At 34.5% G+C, this 27,784-nt stretch overlaps 1 protein-coding gene across 3 annotated transcripts in view; it reads left to right on the forward strand.

Moving 5' to 3' along the window:
- The window catches only part of LOC129942955 (protein kinase C), a 123,375-nt gene that overhangs the window by 79,298 nt on the left and 16,293 nt on the right, over positions 1 to 27,784 (forward strand). For all 3 annotated transcript variants that reach the window (XM_056052130.1, XM_056052131.1, XM_056052132.1), the window contains 3 exons: positions 1,688 to 1,803; positions 1,864 to 1,937; positions 2,150 to 2,181. In XM_056052130.1, coding sequence (XP_055908105.1) covers positions 1,688 to 1,803; positions 1,864 to 1,937; positions 2,150 to 2,181 — 222 coding nt within the window. The remainder of the gene's footprint in view (positions 1 to 1,687; positions 1,804 to 1,863; positions 1,938 to 2,149; positions 2,182 to 27,784) is intronic.

Consider the following 27,784-nt stretch of genomic DNA (forward strand, 5'->3'; position numbering starts at 1 on the left):
CCTGAAAACAAGATATTGAGGAAAAAGAACGATAGTGACCTTCCGTGTCTGAAACTCCAAAGAACTGAAGAGAACAGAGACGTACTCAAGACAGCGCAAATAGATTTAGAAGAAGCCATCTTTGATGCTGACTCTGATCCCGAAGGAAAAGGTAAAACCAGTGGGAGCTGTTTTTCAGCAAGTGTACAGGTACTTGTTAGCATTTGCATTGTGGTCTGAGAACCGCGGTTTCATGCAAGGGACCAAGTCCCTTGTTTGTGACGAAGTTCGGGTTTCGGCATAAGCATCTTCAACTCAATAAAAACAAAAAGTCAGATCTTCGGTCGATAAGTCTTTTATCGAGCACAAGCAAAGTTTTCGAGAAGATCACCAATAGGGTTCTGACTAAGTGGGCTGTGGACAACAAAATAATTCCGGATAAATAGATTGGTTTCAAGGCGGGTTATTTCACAATTCATGCTGCGTCTAAACGCGTTTCTAATGTCCCATAGAATGAATCAACACAACAATGCAAATGTGTTGTTCTGGTTGATTTGGAAACGCTTTTGACACCGTATGGTTAGAAGGTCTTTATCTTTAACTAAGCAAGCTTGGCATAAGCAAAGCACTGTTGTATATGCTCTATTATATATAGTCTTACAAAACCAATTGCGTACGCCGACGATCTAATTGTGTACAGAAAGGCCTGAAAGGTTGAAGTTAATAGAATTCTCTTGCAGCGTGATTTCAACAAGATTCAGGGAAATTTCGACGACTGGTAACTGAAAATAAATGTCCAGAAGTCGGAGACAAATCTGTGTTGGACTCCGTTCGCTAAGGCCACGAGCTGCTTCAGGATAGATTGACAGTTTCTCTAATCTTCAGACGAAGAACCGTGGATAGTCGACTCCTGTACAATCGGGACTACATGGCACAAGGTGGAACAGAGCTCCTTCGGTTCCGTAGGGCTGTGTCTGAACGGGACCGAATTTATAGGGTGAAGCAGGAGAACCAGTAATGTGTTTAATCAATAATTGACAAGGACTTTGTTTACTGAAAAAATAGTACTTAATAGCGTATACAAAAATGAAAAAAAATGGTTATCCAAGTAATTTGTCTGTTTTAGGTGTTGCCGTTGTTTTCCAATCTTTGATTTTGTATGTCAACCCATTTTTCTGAATGGGTTATAGACCTCAATTTATATAATTTTGTTCTTCATCTGGTACAATCTTTGCACTGCTGAGCTATGGTATACCTTAAAACAATTTATCTCTTTTTGTTATGTTTGTAAAAAGTATTTTGGGTAATATTTGAACAACTGTATTGTCAAGTTCATTACATCTCCAGGTATAACTTAAGGCTCAAATTATAAAGTTAATTTATTTGCCTTAAATACGTAGAATGTGATTGTATCGACTAAATTCTCCTTCAGGTAAAAAATACCCGACATTTTCGCGGTACATGTTGCTTTCGGTGCCCGGGTCAGAAATTTGGATTTTTAATGAGGCCAACATCGTTAACAAGTAACCATACAATTATCTATATTTACTTATTACCTATAGTTGCTAGCCTTAAAAGGAAATTATCTTGAAATTTAATACGTACATGAGCAGAATTTCACATTGTTTAGAAAAACTTAGATTTATTTGATTATAAGTAAATTTACAAAATTGAAACTAAAATAATTTGAATATTTATTTATCCTTAGATCATTGTAAGGTACTTGCCGATGTAGAACAACTTGTGGTTTCCACTAAAAATGAATTCAAGGAAAGAGCGGGATTTAATCGTCGACGAGGAGCGATGCGAAGGCGTGTTCATCAGGTTAATTTTCAATAAGAAATACATGTAGCATTATAATTCCTAATTTTTACTTCCTTTCAGGTTAATGGTCATAAGTTTATGGCCACATTTTTAAGACAGCCGACTTTTTGCTCCCACTGTCGTGAATTTATTTGGTAAGATTTTAAAAAATAATGAATTAACACACATAAAACCGTTGTTTCAATATTATTAGTTTAAAACAAATTTAAAAAGCTTAACAAACTTAGTATTTCTATTGATTATATCGGGTTTTAGTACTTATCTAACAAAACTAATTAAATTTCAATTAAAATGTTTGGTGATTGTAAAAAAATATATTAGAATTGGACATTTTTTGCTTTTCCAGGGGTATTGGTAAACAAGGCTATCAGTGTCAAGGTATGTTTGCGATGTTCAGAACTATTATAAATTTGCATTATTTTCGTTTTTTTGTAGATTAGCTCTTTTTAATTTTTTTTTTTAATTTGCGTATCATCATGTTTTCATAATAGAAGCCTTAAATAATTTTGTTTGTTTACAATTCTCTTTAAATTAAAAGATCCCGTTGACCAGTATGCTAATTGCTAAATAAAAACTAAGAAAAGCATGCTAATCATTTTAGGTGTTTACACAGTACAGCTCTCATTGATAACCTAAATTTGAAATGTTTGCAAACCAAAACTCCTATCATGTGCTGAAGAAAAAAGTGCGGACTAAATCGTTTAGGAAATCGTTCGTAGGGTTAAATCTTAATACCGACTTAATTTGAAAATATCACAAGCCAGTTGTAGATTTTATTGTTGTAATTTAAAGATTCATTCAACTTTTGATGAAGGATTAGGAAGACAAAAGTCACCTGAATAATTTGATGAATATTTTAAACATACTCTGATTGCAAAATTAAATACACTTAAGATTGACCTAAAACTTATTTTTTTTAAATTTTTCTAATTTTAAAAATTAGAACAAGCTTTTTTAAAACAAGTACTTTCGTTCTTGTATTAACTCTTAAGAATAAAATGTTGCCCGAAAAATATATTTCTTGAGTGACTAAGAACTATTTTCTTGGTTTAAAATTAATAGTTCTAATTTAAAGAATCTCTTCTAAAAATAATATCTCGAGAGCTATGTTTATTGTTGTCAGAAGGAAATAATTCTGTAACTAAGATTGGAAATCCTAAAAATACAATTTTTGAGAATTATGTTGTATGCTGTGTGCCGCTTTTTCATTATGTTTATTGTGTATCGTTATAATGAAAATTGATGCTTTACTTCAGCTTTACTTTGATTCGCCTTAATTAGTTTTTTAAGAACAAATTGTTATCTTGTGATATTCTTTCCTTTTAAATGTACAACAAAAATCATTTTTCTCACTCCAACAATTTACAACATCTGGATATTTATCAGATTCAATTAGAAATTCCTGAACAAAGCTTTTCTAAAAGTTGAATTGAGTTTTTGGCTGTTCATCGAAAAATTTTGTTGCCATAGAATTTCTGCATAATTGCTTAAAAATAATTTTCATTCTTGGGAGCAAAATATGTGTTCTTACAGCTTCGGATTGCATTTCCAACTTAACATCAATACCTATGAATAAGACGAAATAAAATATAACTTAACGTTTAAGTCTTTAAGACTGGAAATATGAAGTTCAAGTTTAACTTTTCAAAGTTTAATTACAGTTCACCAACACCGAAGAATAAAGCCAATGCTCGCATTTAATCTAAGTGGGTAAGGTTTTGATAATGCGTTCTTAGCTATGTTCGCATTGCACATATAGTTTTTTACTTGCGGCAGGGAACTATACAGCAAGTATTGTATTTGCAGAAAATATGAACTCGAGATTTTTATCAAACATGACATTACGATGGTATAGAAAAAAAAGTGGTTTCCCTGATCCCATCCGTCAGTCTGTCCTTACCATGTGAAACGCAAATAAATAAGCTCTAAATGACTGCATACAAAAAATATTTTAGGTACACTCAAAAATTAATTAAAAAACGATTTTCAAAAATAAAATATTAAATAAATCAATTTTGTTTTAATTGATTAAATAGCATTTGAGTCTTTAAAGACAATCTTATGTTATAGGTAAAATTTAAAAATGAATTTACAATTTGTAAAGACGGTCTTTTAATACATTAAGAAGTTTATTAGACCCAGTTAAGGAAAAAATCTTGTTGTAACCATTAGCTGCGTTGTCATACAGGCTCTATCTTTTTAATTTTCTATTAATAACCGTATTCAAACATTTCCACTAGTGTTTAACTTCACTAAATAAGTGAACTTATTTTGTTTTTATTTGCTTTCGTTGTGTTTAAATTGTTTTTTAATCAATTTCAATTTTGAATGATAAGTGTTATTTGTTTGAAATAAAAATTCTCACTGGCCAGCTGCGTGATATTTTTCTTTTTTCCAAAGTGTTCCCTTGACCATATGTGAGTGCTTTTTGTTTTAAAGTGATTTTTTGATTTTCCCCTTCTTTCTTTGTTTGATTAAACTAATTCCACTTTATTTGTTTTATTTGAATTAAATTTTGTCATTTAAAACTTAACTTCTTTCGTGGTTCAAATAGCAAGTGTTTGATCGGTAGTAGAGTACGCAGTGTTCCACAGCTGTATTTAAGTGGTCGGTAACCCAGTGAAGGTGGCGGTAGGAGACAAGCCGGAGGATAAGCGGGTTGAGGATTTAACCCAGTTCAAGTGTGTACTCTGTGTAAACCAAGGTCACCCTGATGGTTATAGGAGCTGATTTAAGGTGCAACTCATTAAAAAAAAAACAGACCAGTTGAAGAAAGTCCAACAGTACCTCCACACAAAAATTTGTAGACACAATAGTTTTCTACGCCGAAAAACTCGTAGACCCAATATTTTTCTACGCCCAAATGGTGTCACAGAATGCGAACACGAGATAAGCTCCACCAACGGTTGCTTTAAAGGCCCCCATGTCTAAAGCACCAGCCTGTGCAAACTGACAGTGTAGCTTTTTTTGTTGAGCATTCAAGGACAACTAACAGGACTGCAAATTCCGATAAAGGAGCAAGGCAAAAGGGTGGGTCAACTCCACGCTTTGCTTTACAACTCCAGATTCCTTTTAGGGCACTGAACCTGAGCTTGGAAGAAAACTATTTCATCACTGGTTTAATTGAAGATAAGAGAAATCAATAAAGTAATCCTAGTGGTGGCTTTCTTTTTAATTGATGAACCCTTAAAGCGTTAACTATGGTTGCTGGCTACTGAAAAGTCATTGTGTCCCACAAGCGGTTCCTTCTCGATCTTTTGTCACAGAACACCAGACTGAAAATTGCAGACAAAGTGGGTTATCGCCCTCAAACTGCTTACAGACAGTCATGTACGGACTGGCTGCTTTGCAACGCCCTCTACAATTATACTTAGTGAGAGAACTTCGTTCGAGTGACATAGCCCCAACAAACAACTAACTTAAGGTGCCGCTACAGTTCAAATCGGACCTGGGCCTCAACCAACATGCTTCTCCAGCCAGTTCGATCCCTAGCTTACTGTCTCCAGTTTCGCACAAGTTGGTTGAGGTATTCACCCACATAAGTTGTAAAGTAAAGTCCTCTCTCGAGCATCTAAAATCATCATCTATAAGACACTCATCATCCCGGTTCTCATTTATGGCGCTGAGGCCTGGACCCTGTCAAAGAAAGATGAGAGCGTCTTAGGATGCTTCGAGAGAAAAATTCTTCGGGTGATTTTTGGTCCCGTACGCATAGATGGAGAATGGAGGAGAAGATACAACGACGAACTGTACGGGCAGTACAGCGACACTGACCTAGTTAGCAGAATTAAAGTCCAACGGCTTAGATGGCTATGTCATGTAGAGCTGATGGACATCAACGCTCCAGCCCGGAAGGCCTTTTAATCCTCCGCGGGGAGGTGAGAGTAGGTGAGAGCGTCTTAGGATGCTCGATAGACAAATGTTAGTTTTGAAAAAAATCTGTGGACGCTTGTGTCTGCTTGTGACAGAAACGCGACTTTAGAAACACTACATAGCCAAAAGAGTCGCTTGCTGACAAGACTCCAAAACTTGTACAGATGATTCACAGTCCCGCACGACTAGGAAGTTAGGACACCGAAGTCCTCAAGAAAAAATACCAATATGTCGATTAAGGATAACAACAGGTTATCAATCAACACGTACTTGGACCACACGATTCGGTCAGTTAATTTCAGTGAACCGAAATGTTTTCGAAAATCAACAAGATGAATAATAATGGTGCCATTCTACCGAAAAAGTAAAAGGGAAACTCCAAATCGTCAAATCTTCGGTCGCTAAGTCTTCTTCCAAGAAATAGCAAAGTCTCCAGGAAGATCATCAATAGGGCTCTGACAAAGTTAGCTGTATATATACAAATAATTTGGTATAAACAGTTGGGCTTCAAGGCGGATCTGAAAATCTGAGGTTATTAGATTTATCTTGCAGCGTGATTTCGACAAGATTCAGTGATATGGTGACGACTGCAAACTAAAAATAAGCGTCCAGAACTCGGAGACGTTACGGACTCTCTTGGCGAGGACCACGAAAAATAAGTGCAAGAATTGGTGCAACATATTCATCGTTGATCTTCACGGAGTAACCCTGTGCGATTATACATGATATATTAAGATAAATAATAAAATAAATCAAATTTAAAAATAAAACTAATGTAAATTCAACTTTAAAATAGTATTTCCAACCTTTGTATCTCAAAATAAATTTAACGAAAAATGTAAAACTTGCAATGATATACTAAGGTTATCGTAAAGATATCGAGTCCTTCCTGGCATTTTATCGTAAGCGACATTTTCAATAAAAAAGACAACTTAATTATTAAAATTTGCTAGTTACACATAGAGCCTTAAAGGCTATTGTCATGTCATGTATCAAGGACCAGCAGTAAGCTTTTGATTTGTCGTTTACGATAAAATTTAAACTTTGTGGTTTTACTCATAGAATTTCTTTTTTTAAGCTATTGCATAGATTCTATGGGGACCAAATCCAGAAATTCCGTAAAAAAAAAACCTAACGCCACCCACCCATGCATCGTCTCACGTCGTTTCAGTTCGACAGTTTTATTTTTCGTTTCAATATTTTTTTTATTTTTTACTTACTGCTATTTTCGTGTTCACCACTTTATATAAATTCATTATGCATATAACAAAAACAATCAAACTAAGAACGTGTACTATTCAGTACCTTTGTTTTTGGTGTATAGATAACGCACATAAATTCCGCACAGAGAAACTTCAAACTTCATTCGCGACGAATTATAAACTCTCATGTGAAATAAATGTCAAAATCGACGAATATTCGTTAATTCGTTGGTCGTGCTCATGTAAATAGTGCTTAAAAGTACATCGCCCGAAATTCGATAATTACAGTACGTTCTAGATTATTGCAACTAATTAAAACAAGGGTGGTTGCTATAACCGAGTAAATATTTTGTTAGGCTCAATTCGAGATGCCTTGTATACACGGGCATGTGGTAAAATTTTTTAAATGATCTTGGACTTACAGATTTACCGATGAAGAACAGCTTCACTTTGTGTAAACTGGATGCGTTCGTGCAGGCGGGAAACGTGATTCTTTCTTTGCTTGTCTTTCGGCCAGGATCTGTCGATTCCTTAAAAGTTACAAGGGTGGGCATAAGTCAATAGAATAACCCAGACTCATCGGCGTTATAAATTTGATTGGGAGTCAAATGGAGCTCTCTGACTTTTTCCTTAAATTCAATCAAGAATGGATCTACAAGCTGCGGTTTGTTTAAAAGTTTTTCTCCACAAATTTTCAACAGGCGAATTCCGTGTCTTTTCTTAAAATTTGTCATATAACCATTGCTCGCATTAAAAGATCCTGGCCTCTCTTTAATTTTTTCATGCAATGAGCACGGTTTTGTTTTCAGGACCTCGGTGGAAATTGGCACATTTTGCTTTCTTTGATTCAGGAACCACTTGTACAAAGCCTTTTCCATCTTAGGGTATTCGCCACCTTTTAATGTGATCGTCTTTCCTTTCTTATTGCACCCTCTTTTCGTTTTATTCTGCTGACTGTAGATTTATGAACATTATACTCAGAGCATAATGATTTTATTGAAGCACCTTTACTAATTTTTTCTATAATTTCACTTTTATTTTTAATTGAAAGTTACACAATTTTTTTAGTAACCTCATTTTTTCCAAACACAAGCGACTCACTAAACAAAATTCAATAAAACTAATGAGAACATTTTCCATTGTACAGATACATAAATGTACCTTCATCGTACCCATCTCTCAAAAGTAGCTGTAAAATAACTGCCGAGACAAAATGTAACGCAACAGACAAAAACAAAAATAGTAAATAACCTGTGGGATATGCATATAAAAACAAAAGTTGCACTTATCGAGTCAATTTTTTTTAAAGAGTTGCGATTACCGCGTCAATAATGATACAAATTGAGCTGTTGCGAAAATCGAGGAGTTGCGCGAATCCAGAGTTGCTTTATCGAGAATGTATTGTACTTCTTAATATCTGTATTTTTGTTCAAATTTTTAAAATTAATTTTGGTGTGTCATTACACTATTTTTTAATTTATATTTTTGAAATCGAAAATTGTGTTTTTTTAGATAGAACATAAACTTTACCTATCTGTGCCCCGTGCCTTCAAAAATAAAAAGGTATATATATAAAAAAAATACTTACACGTGCTTAGTGACCTCTAAAAAAAATATGTATCTACATATATTTACCTAACTGTGCCCCTAGCAGCCAGTAAGAATATATATGTATACCTATCTCCCGGTGCCCCTTGCCTCCAAAAAGAAAAAGTTATATAAACATATGTACATAATAAAATACTTACCCATACTCAGTGACCTCTAAAAAAATGAAAATATATATATATATCTACCTGTGCCCTCAGCAACTACCTAACACCGATTTTCATACCCCTCATCCTCATCATCAGCAACAGCAGCAGCAGTAGCAGTTCCCCCAAAATTGTTCCCTGTTAAAGTGTATAGTGTCACTGTGTGGTGATCAATTGTACTTTTCCCCAACCTACTATTAATTGTTTTTTTTTTTTATTAATTTTAATTAAATTGTAATAATTTTTAATAAAGGTACCAAGTTTATAACGTTTAAAAAAGAAAAGTGAACATGGTCTTTCCTCAACTGGATTTTCAGTTGGTTTTCGTGATTTTGCTTTGGGAAGGCGGTTTTCTCATTTTGTTTTGTATTCTAGCTACGATGGCCGGCTAGATGCCCCAGGACTGGGGTGGAGGGGACGCACATGGAGTAAGGTGCGTTTGGTGGAGCAAAAGCGTGAGTTAGAGGCTACTACATAAATAGGAGGTTGTAGTAGGCAAGGTGATAGCCGTCGGATACAAGGGTGAGCAAATCCTCCGAGGGTCAACACCATCAACGACTTTCCCCCTCTATAGGGATCACTCTCTCCAACCTATTGACAGTTCGGGTTACCATTTTTTTTTTTAATTTTGTAAAAGATGGCATGAAGTCATAACCCCGTCCAGTGCTGCGGTAGCAAGAACCCCCCCCCCCCCCCCCCCCGTCGGCGAGCTAGTTCGCCTTCATTCAAGCATGCCAATCTACCGTGGCCTGGACACGCTCTCCTTTCTGCTGCCAGGATCAGCCCCGGGAGGCTGTAGCCTGAGGTTGAAATGGAAAGGAGATGCGGCCATTTTATGACAGATTTCAGGCTCTGGTCCACAACAGCAAAAGTTTGATGGATTTATATAGCCTCCATTCTCTGCAGCCTTGTTTAACTGATGACGCGAAACGATTCATTCATAACTTATTTGTTGAAGCTCCCAATTATGAGAAGGCATGGACACTTTTGAAGGCATTCTGGTGCATCAACTTTTTGGACAGTCTGGACCTCCTCGTGAAACTGTTACAATTGAAATCTTTTGTACACTAAACAAAATTTTGTATTACGTTGCAAAATATGGATGTTCCGGTTGAAAATTTTGACATTGTTCTTGTCTGGTTCATTAACCAAAAATGCCATCGGCTATTCAAAAGCTGCGGGAAGAAAGTTTAGGCGATAAAAAAGAACTACAAAATTTAATGAATTAACTAGTTTTTGGAAAAACGTTTCCAAACTCTTGAAGTTTTTGAACAAAAGGATCAGAGTACTTCAAATAATACCAAATTTTATCCAGCAGCTTATGCGAAACTACGTTTTCGACTGAAGTCCAAGGTTTTATTTACTAAGCAAAAGTTTAAGCCTGCTAAACCACCTGTGACGGAAAATTTAATTTGTAGTAAAGAAAAATATTCCTTGGAATGATGTCAACTATTTTTAAATATGGACACCATGGGTTGTACAGATGTTGTTCGACGGTTGAAAGTATGTGAAAATTGCTTTTCTTACAGGAATTTCTTAAATGAAGGTCCAAGTCCACTATGTTGCTTCTTTTGTCAACAGATACATCATTCTTTGTTGCATATAAACCAACAACAAGTGCAGAATAACAATCTCCAAAGAAATCCTGCGCAACCTTCTTAAAAATTTCCAACACAACCGAAATCAACTACCTCAAATGTAGTTTAAACAACATAGATGCAAATGCCTTCGATTTCCAACCCAAACAATGATGTTCAAAATTCCACCACCTTGAACTTTTACACTTCATATGGTAATCGAGATTTCTCTCTTCAAGTGCTACCGCTTTAGTTAAGGCCCGCTCTTCAGACGACCTATTACATTTTTTGAGAGCCATGCTTGATACAGGTTCCGAATCTTCATTCATTACTGAAGAAGATGATCAGTTGCTTAAGTTGAAAAATTAAGGACATGTGTCGAGGTATCAGGGCTGAGGTTGGTCAGTAGTGGCACCTCGAAGGATGCTGTACAGGTATATTTATTTATTTATTAATTTGATGGAATTAGCTTAGGCAATAAGATACAATATCTTTTAGGATAGATCAAGTTTTAGTATTAACATACTATTTAAAAACATTTATGATGTTAACATAATAATGATTCAAAAACTAATAAAAACAAAATGCAAAAGAAGTAATAGTTGCATTTAACAATAGAAAAGTAATACATTCAAAAAAGTTTATCATTGAGAGTCTGCAAAGTATTGTCTTAGTCTCATCTTGAACCGAGTGATGCATCCAATTATCTTTATGGGCAGGGGGAGGGAATTCCACAATCTAACCGTGTGTTTAAAAAAGGTGCAGATAATATCTTGTCACTCATCGTTTCAAAATGCTTTGCAGGCATTTGACGCATGGAAGCACCTAATTGGACTTCCGTTGGCAGAACCACAACTCCAAGAACCTGCACCCATCGATTTTCTTTTAGGCAGTGACGTTTGTGCCTTAATATTCCTAACGGAAATTAAACGTCCGAAAGACGGCACCGGACCAATGGGTTTTTGCTCTTTGCTAGATTCGAACACCTCCATCAAACTTTATAACCTTTGTTTCAAATCGAGTATCCGAAATACATGATTAATTAGCAGCGATTGTTGGTCTTATGTCGTAACACAGCACAATCCAGCTGATCTGGCATCCCGTGGCGTATATCCATCAATTATGGGATTCTTAGATGTCTGGTGGGCATTACCCGTGGCATGATGGTTAGTGCGTTGGACTGTCATGCAAGGGGTCCTGGGTTCAATCCCTGCCTGTGCCAGCTTAATTTAAAAAAAATAATTTTCACGGGTACTGCCTCTTGCGAGGAATTGACAAATCCTTCAAGAGTAATTCTTGTCATGAAAAAGTGCTTTCTCAAATTAGCCGTTCGGATTCGGCCTTAAATTGTAGGTCCCTTCCATTCCTGACAACAGTACTCGCACACAGGAATGGTTGAGAGTTGTAAGTCACTAGGCCCTGGTTCACAACGGACTGTTGCGCCACCCCATTTGATTTGATTTGAGATGTCTGGTGGAACGGTCCAATATTTTAAAGATCGCAGTGGGAGTTTGATGGCCAAGGTGAAAGTGTTGAAACAGAAAAAGAACGTCGTCCAGTAAAGATCCATACTATTCAAGTAGCAGAGGAACTCACCAGCGTAAGTATTCACAAGATTTCGAGCTAACGCAAGATAATGCCAGTAAAAGCTTGGTGGTTTCATTACAAAACCAATCTCCGAGCCATGAGTCAGGCCAGAAAAAAGTCAAAGTTTAGCAATGTGGTAGTGACTGCCTCAAAACTCACCGTACCATTAAGGGTGTCTGAGTTGAAAGCTCGAACTCTTGCTATCAAAAGAGCCCAGAGCGAAATATTCTCCAAAGAATAGAAAGAATCTAACAAAATGTAGCGTACATACGTCAACTTTAAGTACCAATTACATCAATGCACGACTTGCTATCTGCAACAGGTTGCAGATATGCAGCAATTGCTGGGAAATTTACCAGCTACAAGAGTTCGTATTGCTAGACCATTTTGTCACACTGGTGTTGACTACGCAGGTCCCTTCAAAATCAAAGCCTGGAAAGCACAAAGCAGTTAAATCCTGAAAGGATACTTCGTGGTTTTTAATTGCCTAATAACAAAGAAGAAGTCGTTTCAGACTTGACGACACAAGAAGATTTACTACCAGACGCGGAATTTGTAAACAATTTCATAGTGATGGTGGTACTAACTTTTGTTGGAGCTAATACTGAACTAAACAAAATGTTAAAAGCTGCACAGCATGATTTTAATGAAATCGCGGAAAACCTTGCAAATCAAGGTAAGGAATGGCATTTTACTCCTCCCGCTTCTCCTCACTTCTGTGGATTGTGGGAAGCTGGTGTGAAGTCGTTCAAGCACAATTTAAAATGGATCGTTGGAACAGAGAGACTAACTTTTGAAGAACTCACAGCACTTGTGTTTGCGTGTTTGAATTCGAGACCTTTATGTCCTCTTTCCGATAGTATTGATGATTTAGATGTGTTAACCCCAGCTCATTTTTTAATCGGCGAATCCCTTCATGCTGTGCCACAAGGTGAAATTGACATCAACATCACGTATATGGATAGATGGAATCCAAGCGTTAATTGAGACATTTTGGAGTGAAGCTTAGTGTACACGATTGCCAGGTCTGACAATCATTGTCAGATCTGCAAACGTCTGGCAATGTGTGACAATGAGATGACAATGAGCTGAAAATTTTAATTTGTGTGTACACGGTTTGCATATATCTACAAACATCTCCAAATCTGTTGCCAAATATTTGTCTGACAATCTCGACAAACTAATTTGGCCAAATAGCTAGCAATAGATTTGCAAACATTTGTAGATTTTCTACCAACCGTGTACACACCAAATCGAATTTTGGATCTGCAAATTTATTTTCAGCTCATTGTCACTAGGGATGCAAGCGATACATCGATGTTTTGAAAACAACCTCAACAAACAGCCTCAACCGTAATGGGCTGTACATGTTCAGCACTCTCATTTTCGATATAAGCATCCATATCTGAAAATAAATGTTAACGTTTTTATACATTTTCTTTGAAATAAAAAAAAAAACAACTTAAAATTTACCATGTAGTTTTCTCCAAATTCGTCTGCCAATGAATAAATTTGCAAATGTTCCTCAAACGGCATCTGCAAATTTATTCATTGTCAGACGTTTGCAGAAACGTCGGAAAATGAAAAAAATTTGGTGATCTCCCAATGAATCAAATTCATTTGTCTTCAAAATGATTGATGAACAAATTTTTCTGCAAATCAATTTGGTGTGTGCACGGTTGTCAGCTTGCGTGTACACGATTGCCAGAAATCTACAAATTAATTGGCAGATATTTGTCTGCAAAAAAGGAGCCAAACCATTTGTCTGCAAATTAATTTGGTGTGTACACGATTGTCAGCCATTCGAGACAAATTTTTCAGTGGCAGATCTGGCAATATTTGCAGATCTGGCAATCGTGTACTCTAAGCTTGAATGAAGTTCCGAATACTTATCCAGGCTTCAACAGCGTCCGAAGTGGATGAAGTCCAAAAAAATATTAACATTGGAGATATGGTTCTCATTAAAGATGAAAGATTTCCACCTACTAATTGGAACCTAATCAGATGGATTATCCGTGTTGTCACAGTGAAAACCAAATCCGGATAAAACGGCCCATTGCAAAGATTTGTCGCTTGCCATTGAACAATACATTTGAGCAACAATCCATTGTTTCCATTAAATCACAAAATCATTTAACCACCGTTCAAAACAGCAAACAAATTAATGCACAAAACTCATAAGTTAAAACAATACAAATATAATTAAAATTTATCAAATCATTAATTGATTAATAAAAACATCGCTTCAATGTTTTTCAAAACTTTAAATCTAAAATTGTAAAAATTAAATAAGCCACTGATTAAATTCTTAATAACATTTATTTAAACTTCAAAATTTTATAAACATATATATCGTATCATATACAATTAAAATCATGAAACAAAAAAATATATAATAATATAATGAGAATATAAAATAAAACACCAAATTAATTTCAAAATTTAATTTTATTTCATCGAAATTCAAACTTAAATCTTTTTGCAAAACTTAAATCCAAAGCAAACACTTAATTCAAATTATGAAAAATAAGGATATATCCACTTTTGCACGTTTTAAGCGCTCGTTTTTTTCTTAGCTGGCAACGCTAATTTATGAGTTCAAGAACACAAAAATTTACAGTCATTCTTACTGTTATGCAACTCATCAAAACAAACCGCATTTCGTTTAAAAGTAATTAGTTTCTGTAAATATTTTTTGCGTGTCAGTGCAAAAAAAGTTTTTTTTTTAACAACAATGAGGAAAATTTGGAAAAAAAAAAAAAAGTTATTCACCTAGAAAAATAGCGAAAGAACTAAAAAATTGTCATAGAACAGTGCTTTAAGCTCGAAAAAGACGAAATATTAGCGCGCCTGAGGTAAACAAATCTCCGCCGATATTGCTTTCCGATCAAATTGCTCGAGCTATGGAGGATGATGTAACCAGGCAAGTAAGAACGCCAAAAGAAGCTGCAACAGCTTTAAACAAAAGTGTAAGTAAGTGGACAGCACGAAGAGCAATTCGAAAAATCGGCTTGACATCGGCCGTTAAGCAAAAAAAGCAAAATCAATAGAACTATGCGAAATAAAGATTATCTCCGCATTTTAGAAGAGAATCTGCCAAAGTTTGAAGAGGAAAGCACATACCGAGAAGAAGAGGTCGTGTTTCAACAAGATGGAGATCTCAAACATACTGCTAAAATTGTGAAAAATTGGCTCGGTAGTCAAAAATTTAAAACTATGCAGTGGCCGGCACAAAGCCCAGACCTGAATCCCATTGAAAATTTGTGGGCTCTTCTGAAACAGAAACTTGCACGGTACGATAATCCGCCAAGAAACTTAGACGATCTGTGTGCCCGAGTTCAGGTGGAGTGGGCGAAATTTCCACACGAACTGATAGAAAAACTAGTTGAGAGCATGCCCAAACGGATAAACAGCGTCATTACTACAAAATGCTTATCGACAAAGTATTGAACTACGTGATATTCACAACCTCATTTTGAAACGTGCAAAAGTGGATACATCCTTTTTTGATAATTTGAATTAAATGTTTATTTTGTATTTAAGTTTTGAAAAAAGTTTGTATTTGTATAGTATATAAGGAACATAAAGAACTTATTAAAAAAAGAATGACCCTGATAACTTTATTTTTGGGCATTTTGCAGCATCTCGAAGCCAAGTTTGATGTCTATTATAATTGTACATTGTGCTTTAACTCTTGAATAAGCATATTTAAAAATTAACCTTTAAACTTTTTGGTTTTACTTATACAATTTCTCTTTTTTTGCAATTTTGTTTTTTAAATAAAAAAAAACTTTTGTAAGAATATACAACCCCAATGAAGAAGTTTCGGATGTTCGAGCGTAAGTGTTTATGGCGCTGTACTGGTTAACATCGCACAGCCGAATCTTCTTATGTTCATTAATATTCCAAAGAGGTCCTACACAACGGGGTTGCAAACAGCAGAATTAACCAACAATTTAATTTTCGGTTCATTCTATCCAAACACCTAGTACTTTGAAAGTGCACACATGAGTGGTTTTATTTTATTATTATTATCATTATTATTTATCATTATTATTATTATTATTATTATTATTATTATTATTATTATTATTATTATTATTATTATTATTATTATTATTATTATTATTATTATTATTATTATTATTATTATTATTATTATTATTATTATTATTATTATTATTATTATTATTATTATTATTATTATTATTATTATTATTATTATTATTATTATTATTATTATTATTGTTATTATTATTATTATTTTTATTATTATTATTATTATTATTATTATTATTATTATTATTATTATTATTATTATTATTATTATTATTATTATTATTATTAATATTATTATTATTATTATTATTATTATTATTATTATTATTATTGTTATTATTATTATTATTTTTATTATTTTTATTATAATTATTATTATTATTATTATTATTATTATTATTATTATTATTATTATTATTATTATTATTATTATTATTATTATTATTATTATTATTATCATTATTTATTCCTTAATTTCATTAAAAAACATTTATTTACAATTTGAAAATCAAAAACTAGATATATGAACATGGAAACATTGCCGTCTTCCAGAAAATAACATTTGCAGGTATAAATAATTAGGTATAAATAGCGTAATGACACACCGAAACAATTATTCGTTTTAAAAATTTGAACAAAAATAACAATATTAAAAAGTTATTATTGCATTTCGCGCGATGTACATTTATAGAAATATAATATCATATATTCTATGCGGCATTCATGTGAAAAGTACACGTGCTTTGTTTGATGGTTTCTGTTATATAGATAACGAAGAATGAATTTATACATATATACATATATATATATATACACACATTGAGAATCTAAATTGAGAATTTAAACTATACGCGTATGTTTGTTTTTTTGTATAAAAGAGGGCTACTTTTAATATCGCTCATTTTAATATCAAAAATGTACGTAATCTTTATAGCAGTATTTTATTCTCAATTTAAAATTAATACTGCATTAATAACTTTCTTCATTAATAAATGCACTTCGTTCATTCATATTCAAAACACTTCATACAGAAATTTTACAAGTACAGCTTATCACTGTTCTTCATAAATACCTATACACTTATATACCTTTTCATAAACAGCTGCTTATGCAACTCGTCTCGATTCGTGCGAGCTTTGTAGAGTCGTACAATACGTCTAGTTGCACACACACAAACACCGTGTCGAAGACTGCCGAACTGATACGATGTTAGACGATGCATGGGTGGTTGGCATTAGGTTTTTTTCGTTAAGGAATTTCTGGATTCGTCCCCAGAGCTCAAGGACAGCGATAGAATCTATTCAATAGCTTGAAAAAAATTAAAAGGTTGAAAAAGCTTCGTTGCTAATTTAAGGCATGGTCACAGAACATGAAGATATTTTTCCATCCACCGGATGAGTTCATTACACCAAACATTTGTTCTCTAGAGAGGACACTATGTTGAAAATAGAGCCTTCGAATTTTTTGAAGTATCGGACAAATAGCTATGAAATGGTAAATATTGTCACGCTCATTTCTGTTACAATATTTGCAAAGGAGAGGTAGACCTGACCTATGCGGAATATAATTCAAGTTCAATAATTCAACACTTGCTCTGAAAATTGTACCTATAGCTCTCGCAGAAAGTCTATTATCAAAATAATTTGTCGCATTAGTATTTAAGGATTGGCTTAGATTTCTATAAATTTCTCTTGTTGACGATGATGATGCTCTGTTTAGATGTTGAAGATATATGTATGTTTTTATCAACTTTTGCGATAACATTCGAAAAGTTATCTTGCCAATTATCTATGTTAAACGCAGTCAAGAGAAACATAATGCAACCGGACAAGTTGAGTCCATTCCTTAAATGGCGATGATTCTGCTCGTAGAAGAACCTTAATGATAGATGTGTGAAGATTCGAAGTTGGTTAACTCATCACTCTAGTTAGAAAATCTGCATGCAATTTCAATTTTTTAATATAAGTCGGCGCAATTCCAGCCTCAACATGAATTGCATAGGTTGGAGTCGAACTATTATTTTGAATAAGAGTCGTTGCATTAACTCAAGTTCTTTAAAATGTGTGTGAACAAAAACTTGAATACCGTAAAATAAGCAAGTAATGATGATTGCTTGGAAATCGCGGTATTTTGATCCTAAGTCTATGTTTTTGTTTGAAAAGAAAGTTGGCCACATTATGTTTAGAGCTACTTTAGCTTCTTTACTCTTATGCTGAACATGTTTATTGAAGCTACCGTTATCAGACATAAACACTCCCAGATATTTGGATTCCTGCACTATTTCAATAGGTTAGTTGTTAAGGAACCACCTTTCTTCTCTCAACCTTCTAACATTCCGTGTCTCAAATACCATTATCTTTTTTTTTTTTAAAGGTCCCAGATATTGCAGTACGTGCAATATCGTAGTATGGTTTCTAGCTGGAGAGAAGATGGGTTATCCGCTATCACAAGTACAAGTCATCCGCGTAAAGAAGTACTTTTATACGAATATCAGAAAAACAAACTCCACCGGGTAAATTATCTGAAATATTACCAATGTAAAGGGCAAACAAGATTGGGCTGAGAATACATCATTGGGGAACACCTGCATTTGGTTGAAAGTAATTTGAACTCTCGGCCCCCACCCTAACTGTTGCATAAGTTTTACTCGATAAAGCAAAAACATAGTGTTATAGTATTTGTTTTAACATGTCCAATACATACAAACATTCTAACTTTTGCAACAAACCTATGTACAATATTCTATTTATATTGAATTCAATATACCAGTTTTTGTCCTGATCTTCCCGACTAAACATATAGTGAACCGTTAAAAAGACCTCACAAAAACCAGCTTGAAACATACTTAAGCGATTGTTTGATTCTACCCATTGATAAGTCTTTTGTATAGGATTCTACCAAATACTTTTCTAATTGAATTTACTACTGAAATACCTCTGTAGTTCTCAGGTAAGCTAGCATCAAAATCTATATTCTTTGTCCATGTCGCTACAGGATCACATTTGATCCTAATTGATGATCAGATGTTATTTTGATTCTTTCAAATTGTGCCTTACATCCTGGTGCCAAAGTCAATATACCTTGAGAATGTAGTTCCACTAATCCTTGTTCATAATCACTACAGTTTAGGTCCAATGTTGATTGGTTGTATGTTTTGAACAGCCAACGGTTGTTGAATGATAAGGAATTTCCTTGAATTGAAATTCAGCATGTTTTGAATTCTTTAAGGCTCACATTTCACAGGATCTGTCGGTAGCTGCATTCCATACCCAAATCATTTGACATAAGAATCTTCCTTCCAGGCTCTTTTTGCAGGTATTAAGTTGTGTTTCCGTAATCATTGTATACACAAATTTTACTGGATTGTGCGCCATGTATTCTGCAGTTGCTTGTGCTACTATCATTTTTCCTCTAAATTCCATTGGAAACGGAACCAAATTGTAAACCTCTGATGGTACGTAATTAATAAGTGGTATATCAGCTCTAATTATTAATCGAGTACCGATAAAAGTCCATTAAGCCACCATGGAGTTGTAAGTGTCTTTAACAATGTTCCTTTCCTGTTTTTCCAGATAATGAAGTCTTTCTCTTTCATGAGTTGTGATAGTTTGATTAAATGTGGATTTACATGACCATGATTCATGTCAACAAGCATCGTGATGATATCTGATTGAATGTTATCACATTATTCAATCATAGTATTAACTTGTATTGCCAGTGACTTAAATTGTAATGTCAATTTTTCAGCATTCTAGAATTTGACTGAGTGCGTGTAGAATGTGGTTAGCTATTGACTTAGCCTTTCCAAGTTGTTATTCCCAACCTAAGTTGTTTTCTTTAGTATGTAAGTTGTAGAATCAATTAAAGATGTCTGTTTTTCACTTAGCTGTTTTAACTTCCTTCTCATTGGTTGAACCATTGATTCACAGGATCATTTAAAGTAAGTCAATTTATGGCGCTGTCTCTCTAACTGTGTTGTCAGATCCAGATCGTAATAAACGATTAATTTCCAATTTGATCTAACAATATCCATTTTTTCGCTTTTATCTAAATATATAGCGGAATTTTGCTGAAGTCTTTTAAGATAAGTCCCTTTAGTGCCTTTTGCCAGCGGTGCTTCTCCAAAGACAGCGGTCATCATTAGTAGTAGCATTAACGTAATGGTCATTTTGCTCATTTGTTGCATCATTGTTACTAATTTTATTCTAAGATTATAATTACTTATGTCAGTATGTTTTGACTCTGTCGACTGTTGAGAACAATCAAGAATTTTGTGTGTAGGCCGCTTCAACGTGCCGTTTTTAACTTTTAAACCCACTACTCGTACTCTTCCATCATTTCCAGTGTGCACTTGCGTTATTTTACCTAACGACCATCTGGATGGCGGAGTATTCTCGTCTTTGGTGATGGCTATATCATTCTCTTTAACATTATTTTGTTGTGTTTTGCACTTCCCCTTCTGTTGAAGCGTATGTAAATATTCGTTTTTCCAGCGGTTCCAAAAATCTCTCCATTGTTTTGTATAAGCTTCCATTTGTCGGTGGAATTAATTGTAAGGTTACTTTCTGATTCAGGGCTATTGAATGCACAGAGTATCCGAGAATTCAAAACTCCTTCAATTTGGGCTAAGAGAATTGACATTACTTCGAAGGTAAATTTCGAATCTCCTACTACTCGCTTAGATGATGCTTCACCGCCTTTACTCCAGCTTCCCAAATTCCTCCAAAGTGAGGAATTCTGCTGCCGGCAGAATAAAATGCCTTTCTGATTCTAGCATATGACTAACGTCTTAATTCTGTTTGATTGCTTGTAAGAATTTCTTATCCATTTGTCTGCTTGCAGCAACAAAATTGGATCCGTTGTCAGAGTATAGATGAACACTCTTTCTTCTTCTGCCGAAATAAACGTCTTAAAGCTGCCATGAAAACTTCTTTTTTCATATCGCTCACTGGTTTTAAGTGTAATGCCTTTGTTGACATAGACACGAAAACACTTATGTATATAGCCTTTGAATGATTTATGCCCTCTTCATTTCGAACATCTCATCAGTACAGGTCCAGCATAATCAATTCCAGTATGTTCAAATAGATGTGATACAGTAACTCGATATTCTGGTAAAATTTCCCATTATCTGTCCTGCTACACATTGTCGATATCTAATGCATTTTGGACATGGTATGATGCATTTTGTAATCCAACGATCCAGTACCTTCGCCTTATAATGATTTCCATGACGCAAATGGAGCCGTGTAATGTTGCTTGATGTGTGTCTCCAATTATCGCTGTAGTTAAATTTGATTTGCTTAAAATAACTGGCTGATTTTATTGTATGTTGGATAAATGCAACCTGCCGCCTACTCTTAGAATATCATATTTATCCAAAAACGGATATAAATTGATAATTCTATTATTTGGGTTAATGTATTTCTTTTGTTTTAAACAATGCTTCAAATTCGCTTTGTTGATGATGTTTCGCAATGAGTTTCCAAGCGTATTATACTTCGTCTACTGGAGAAAAGTTTAAAAATGCATTTACTCGCATCTATTTCCGAAAGAAGCGTATGATAAATGCTACTATTCTTATAAGTTTTGTAAAACTGGAGTATCTTGTCATGAGATGATCTAAATAGTGTTTATTGGTTTTGTCTCCAACCATCATTAATACAGTTGGTAGATATATGTCTTAACACTGTTTGGGCCACCTTTCTTTGTTTCCTTAAGCCATTCCGACTCGTTCCACCAAAGTGTGTGCTCGATTGGCTGGTTCGCATATATTCCTCTTGATGCTACACCTGCTGGGTTTTGCTTAGAGACAACATGCTTTAGGAATAATGTACTTCATTGTCTCTATTTATGACCTTTATAATTAAAAGTAAAAGTCTTGGTAATAGTTGTGCCGACAGAGTTCTAATTTCGGAAGTGTTTTTCTGTTCTTTATTGGATTTACCTTGCTCTTTCCACTTATCAGTGTAGTTGATGAGTTGACCTTCATATAAACCATCGCTGCGTATGCCTTTTCGGATGCGTCAGCAAAGCCGTGTAGCTCAATTTTCATCCCAATAGATGATTGCAGCCATCGAGAAACTTTTATTTCATTTAGACTAGATTATGTGTTCTATGAAACTATTCCATTCATTCTTTAAGTTCACTATCCCATGAAATTTCTTAAATCCATAATTTCTGCTTAAAAAGTTTTGCAACTAATATGACTGGAGAAAGACAACCCAATGGATCGAATATTCGGGCAAGATTTTGTAATGCAATTCGTTTCGTAATTTTATCTTCAAATAGAATTTAAATTCGTCTTGTGTTGGATCCCAATTTAGTCTTAGAGTCTTGGCTGATTCGTTATATTTAATTTCAATCAGTTGATTGTTGCCACAATTAGGAATGCTGTTAGCTGTTAGTTATTCTTAAATCATTAATTTTTTTAAATGAAAACCATACTTTTTAAGTTCTGTCGCTACATCCTATTGAATTTAGATGCATTTCTCCATATCATCTTCCAGAATCTTGTCGCCATCTATTACCACGTCTATTCTATCCGATTTATTGAATAATGGATCGGCGATCACACAATTACTCCAGTGGTCAAAATTAAAATAAAAGCTTCTGCTTGGTTGAGCCAATGTTGGTAACACCAATGCCAAAAAACGTGGCTTAAATTCTAACAAAACTTTGCTCTTAGATATTCCCACTGTTGTATTTTCAATTCCTTGAAGTTCGGTTCTATCTTAAGTCCGGAGAATGGCTTATATATTTGCGGTCTCTTCAGATTTCATCGTTTTTTGGAATTCTTGCTCTATTAATGCTCGCATTAGCACGAACTCACCGATTTTTGATTTCACTTTTATTCGTGCAGTTGCCAGCAAAATGTTTGATGAAACGCCTTCCTTCGTCACTGTTGCTGTTAGTTGTTCTCTTTTTTTCTCTGCAGCAAAGGAAGTATTGTATTGTGGTCACGATTACAAATTTGGCATTTTCTGTTTTGCTTGTGCATTTTGTGTTTATTGTGTGGTCTAAACACCCATAGCATACTTTTAATTTCCTAGTCCAACTTCTTTGTTCCGCCACTTTAAGTTGTACAAATTTTCCAAAATTTGGCAATAAAAAATTGTATCTGGTCTGTTAAAAACGTGTTTTGTTTTTAGTTATTCTTTTGAGCATTGTTGCTTCCATTGTTTGATACTGCTGCACCAAGAATTGTAAAACGTCATCCAAACTCTGTATTTCTTTGGTTTTTTTCACCTCTTGCTCGTACTGCATCTTTGTCCAGTTTCCTTTTAAACATGCATCATTTAGTGGTATCTTTAGATTAATTTAGTGCGAATGTGCACTCATTTGTGGTGTCTAATGACTTTTTAACAGAACTTCCTGACTCGCCATTAATTGTTGGCTGATCAAGTAATCTGTCAACCAGATTTGTAAACAGAAATCTTCGATTCTCGAATCTCTGTTCGAGCATTCTCCATGCCGCTTTATAATTCGTCTCAGTAATGTTGAGATGGATGATGAGTTTTCCTGCTTCACCTTTGACTACAGACTTAATTTTGAACATCTTTTCTATGTTCGAGATATTCTTTACTTCATGAACTAATTTCACAAATAAATCAAGGAAGGACATCCGTTAGTTTAAATCGCCATAAAAGACTGGTATTTTAACTTCTTCCAGCTTCAGGTTGGAGGACTTCTTCTGGATCTCGGGGTTTGTAGCCTCCTCTTCAAATATTTGTTGGACATTAGAAGCGCTCTATTATTGTCATAATATCCGAGGTCTACAGTGATCTTATTATAAATCAACCGACCGTCTTATCCATTTGACGTTTGAAGTTTTCATGCCGTCGGTAATACATTTTAATGAGGTTTGTTTTTAATGTTCCCAATGTTGGTGCAAATGTCGGCAGTTTTCTAGCACTTACTGTTGTTGTTGCGTCATCTTCTTGATTATTTGTTGAAGACTTTGAAACTTAATCATCAACCTCTCCTGGCTGAATCGGTGTTTTTGCTGCATCAAGCAGAGCATTTATTTTGCTAACTTCACTTTCAATGCACTGGAAATAATTCATTTCGAAATATTTATCTGTGCTGATTCCAACTTCCAAAATTTTTGAGTGGCTTAGCTGGAATTTGTTCAATATAAAACTTAGTCTATTCCTTATTTCAAAGTCAGATTTTCGATTTGTTTTATTTTTGAGTTTGTTATGAATAAGCACAACTTCATCCCCTATTTGTTTTTGGGATTTGTATAGTTTATCCTTTTTGTGCATTTTAATTGATTTTTTGACTTTTTTTAACACTGCATCTTTAATTCGGTGTCTAATTCCCGATTACACTTACTTTACTGTCAGCGTAAAGTACAATCAGTTGCTTGTTAACTCAATTTGTATGTGTGATCATGTCTGCTAGATACGATATCCTATGCAAACATAATGCCTATCACTTATCTTATCACTTCTTATTATCCCAGTGTCCAATGTTTGAACACCAACTCCCGTACATTACAACTAAAATTCTTTGAATCCTTACATTTTTCTAAGCTGGTCGCGAAATTAAGTGTGATATTTAACTTTTTAGCCTCTCAGACCTGTTATTTTATATTTTGTTAGCTTCCAGATATGCAGACTTAAAGTGGCCTAGATTAAGTCTTTTTTACTACATTGATACCAATCAAATACATATAGTATAATACACCAAAAGCGAGGAAAGAAAGGTATCTCTCACGTTTGCGATTTTGCCTGCACATGATCAGTAGAACTGTAACGTTGAGTAAATTTTCAACTCTCAAAAATAAATAACCAAAACAACTCATAGCTATTTAATTTAATTATCAGAGGTTAAATGCTTAGACCATGTATTTCGAATGGAAACGATGTAAAAACCGTAATATCTTTATGGATCCTTTTAAAAAACACAAAAATATCAAGTAATAAATACCTTACATTGAATGAGCGATCTGAAAGTTTCCATCTGCGTCAGTTGAAGAGGGAAATTGGATACCCGGCTTAAAATAGAGATTAAGCATTGGACACTATCAGTTTAGGGACGTCAATATAAATGCGACAAGGATGGTACTGCATTTAACGAAGCCGATAAGGCGTAATCTTTTAAGCAAAACCAACCTATCCTGTCAATGTGACAGTATCTAAAATTCAACAAAACAGTATTTATAATTAGCAACGCATTGCCTGTCAGGTTTTGTTCTACAATATAGCTGGTCGTTCTTTTTATTCGAAACTTTTTTTTTCTGAGAATTTTAAAAATTATGAGAAATACTTTGTAGGTTATAATTTATAAACTTAAATGGACATCTGCTACAAAAACGCTTAAATTTGGAAGAACCAGTGGTGGAGCCTGTTTGGGTATAAGAAAATTATTGGACACATCTATCAAATAAAGTTTGTAACAACGAATGATATGATTTTGCTGCAAGGATGTTTCGCCGGAGAACAACTAAATTTAATATCTTTTTACTTGAATTGTTATTATTGGAATTTCATTTTCGAAGGGGATTTCAATGTGAGAACAGGTACAAGAGGGATAGTGGACTACATCTTCATTCCTACATCGTCGATTGTGGAAAGAATATATTCAAAAGATTTTACCTGTGACAATAACTGCACCAAATTTATTGAATTTCTTGATGATATTGGTGCATTTAATCTTAATGGTAGAGGGTTTAGTGACAAAAACAATGAATATACTTTTGTAAGTAGTAGAGGTTCCTCAGTGATTGACTACTTTTGCCCTTCGTACGCAATCTCTTATTTGGTTGAAGATTTTAGTTTATATTGTGTAACCTTCTCAGATCACATGCCATTAATTTTTTCCCTAAAATCTTCAGTAACAGCGGAAAATACCAACCAAAGAGGTATCTCTACAATAAAATAGTACGACTAAAGAAAGAGGTGTTGCTTATAAAAATAAACTCGAGTCACTTGTACCCTCCATCATAATACCAACAGATTCAATTGAAGAACGATACAAAGCAATCAAAAGATGTATTTATGAAACAAACCGAGCTCCCACGCAACAAAATGTTTAGTTAAAGCCAAAAAACCTTGGTTTGATTTAGCTTGTTTTATTGCCAGGAAAAATGATTTTAAACACCTTAAATTCTTCAGAAAACCACTAAATATAGAATTTTATGTAGGACTAAAAAATAAACTTATTTCGTTAGCCTTACTAGGAGTCGTGAATCTGTTCATTAACCCGAGAGTAGTGGAAGATTGCTAAGCAAATACGCGGACTGTCGATTAAAACGGTTTTGATGGAATACTGTATGAATTGTATACAAATGCATGTTTATCTCTTATTGAAGAAATACAGAAGTTATTCACTGAGATTCTTGAAACTGCAACGCTACCATCATCTTTCAGAAAATCTATTATATACCCGCTGTTCAGTTCAAGAAAGGAGATACAATTGTTGTGTCAAACTATACACAGAAAGAATTACATTGCGAATATTAAATCGTCAGTATGGGTGTGAAGGCAATACTGTATGGCTTAGAAAATTTCCATTGGATAAAAAGTTGTAAGCATAGTTAATTTGGCCATATTGAGAATAGTAACGTCAACAATAGTTATAGCCGATACGACAATGCCAGTATGTCAGTCAGGCCCATACTGACTGGCGTAATGTACAACGCTCCTAGCAGAGAAGTTTATTCATTATTGTTATGTGCCTCAAGTTCCTTATTATTGTAGAAATATATCGATACAGAAGATACGATAGAAGATTATCGATTATCACGCCATAAATTATCACGGAAAAACTATTAGCATTGCGACATCTCAGTATGGGGCGACAGGTACAGGATGGGGCTGTGTTACAAGCAAAGATTGTGGTACCATACAGCAAGACAATGTAGGAATATCACAGATACTTTTTTAGTATGGGTCTTCAGGCCGTACTAGCATTGTCATAAATGCTCAGCACTTCCTTCGGTGTAGAGGGCTTTCATTTCAGACTGTCAGCTTGGTTAGAGAAAAAAACAACATAATTAATGAATTTTAGGCTGCATATAAAACCAACTATTCTACTGTGGACCAACTTCAACTCTACCGAAAGAATAAACTCTACGCTTTTTTTATCGGTCTTAAGACTACTTCTGATAGCGTTGACAGGAATGCTCTTGTTTATAAGCTACCGACTCTGCTAAGCTCTCTTTTTTCGATCTGTTTTTAAATGATCTTCATGCGGAACTTTCAATTGTTTTAGACGATCTTCAAAATAAAGCTCTCTTATATGCGGACGATATTGTACTGTTGTCAGATAACAGATAATAACCGCATTCAACGGAATCTTGATAAGTCGGAAATAGTAATATATCGCAATGGTGGAAAAAGAGCAGCAAGTAGAAAATGGTTTTACAATAATTCTGAAATAAATGTGTCTAATCAATACAAACATCTTGGCGTAGTGTTTAAATGCAATAAACAGGTTGAGAGAATCTATAAATTCCATCAATGCAAGGTGGTCGAAACTGCTGCGAGACAATACCATCGAACACTCAACATAGTTCAAAATATACAATGCCGCCTCAAAAGCTATTATGTTGTACTGTGTCAAGTTTGGGCTTACCGCGAATACAACCAAGTCGAAAAGTTGCAATGTTTCTTCATGAAAAGGTGCTTTTTACTGCCCGATAATAGGCCTAACTATGCTGTGCACATTGAAACAGGTTTACCGAAAGTTTTTCTTAAGTGCCTCCAGCTACATTCACTGGAATGAATTTACAGTTAGTGCAACACAGTCTCAATATCACGATGAATATTGCAACTTGATGTACGCTGGAATACCGAATTACTTTGATGACTCCAATTTACGTGATATGATTTCCATAATTTTTAAAGCTCGCTGCGGGCTCCTTAATATCAATGGAAGAGCCTTCCAAGGTGATAAAGACGGAATATGTACATTATGTAAT

The sequence above is a fragment of the Eupeodes corollae genome, chromosome 1, assembly GCF_945859685.1.
Source record: "Eupeodes corollae chromosome 1, idEupCoro1.1, whole genome shotgun sequence".
In the NCBI taxonomy this organism is placed as follows: domain Eukaryota; kingdom Metazoa; phylum Arthropoda; class Insecta; order Diptera; family Syrphidae; genus Eupeodes; species Eupeodes corollae.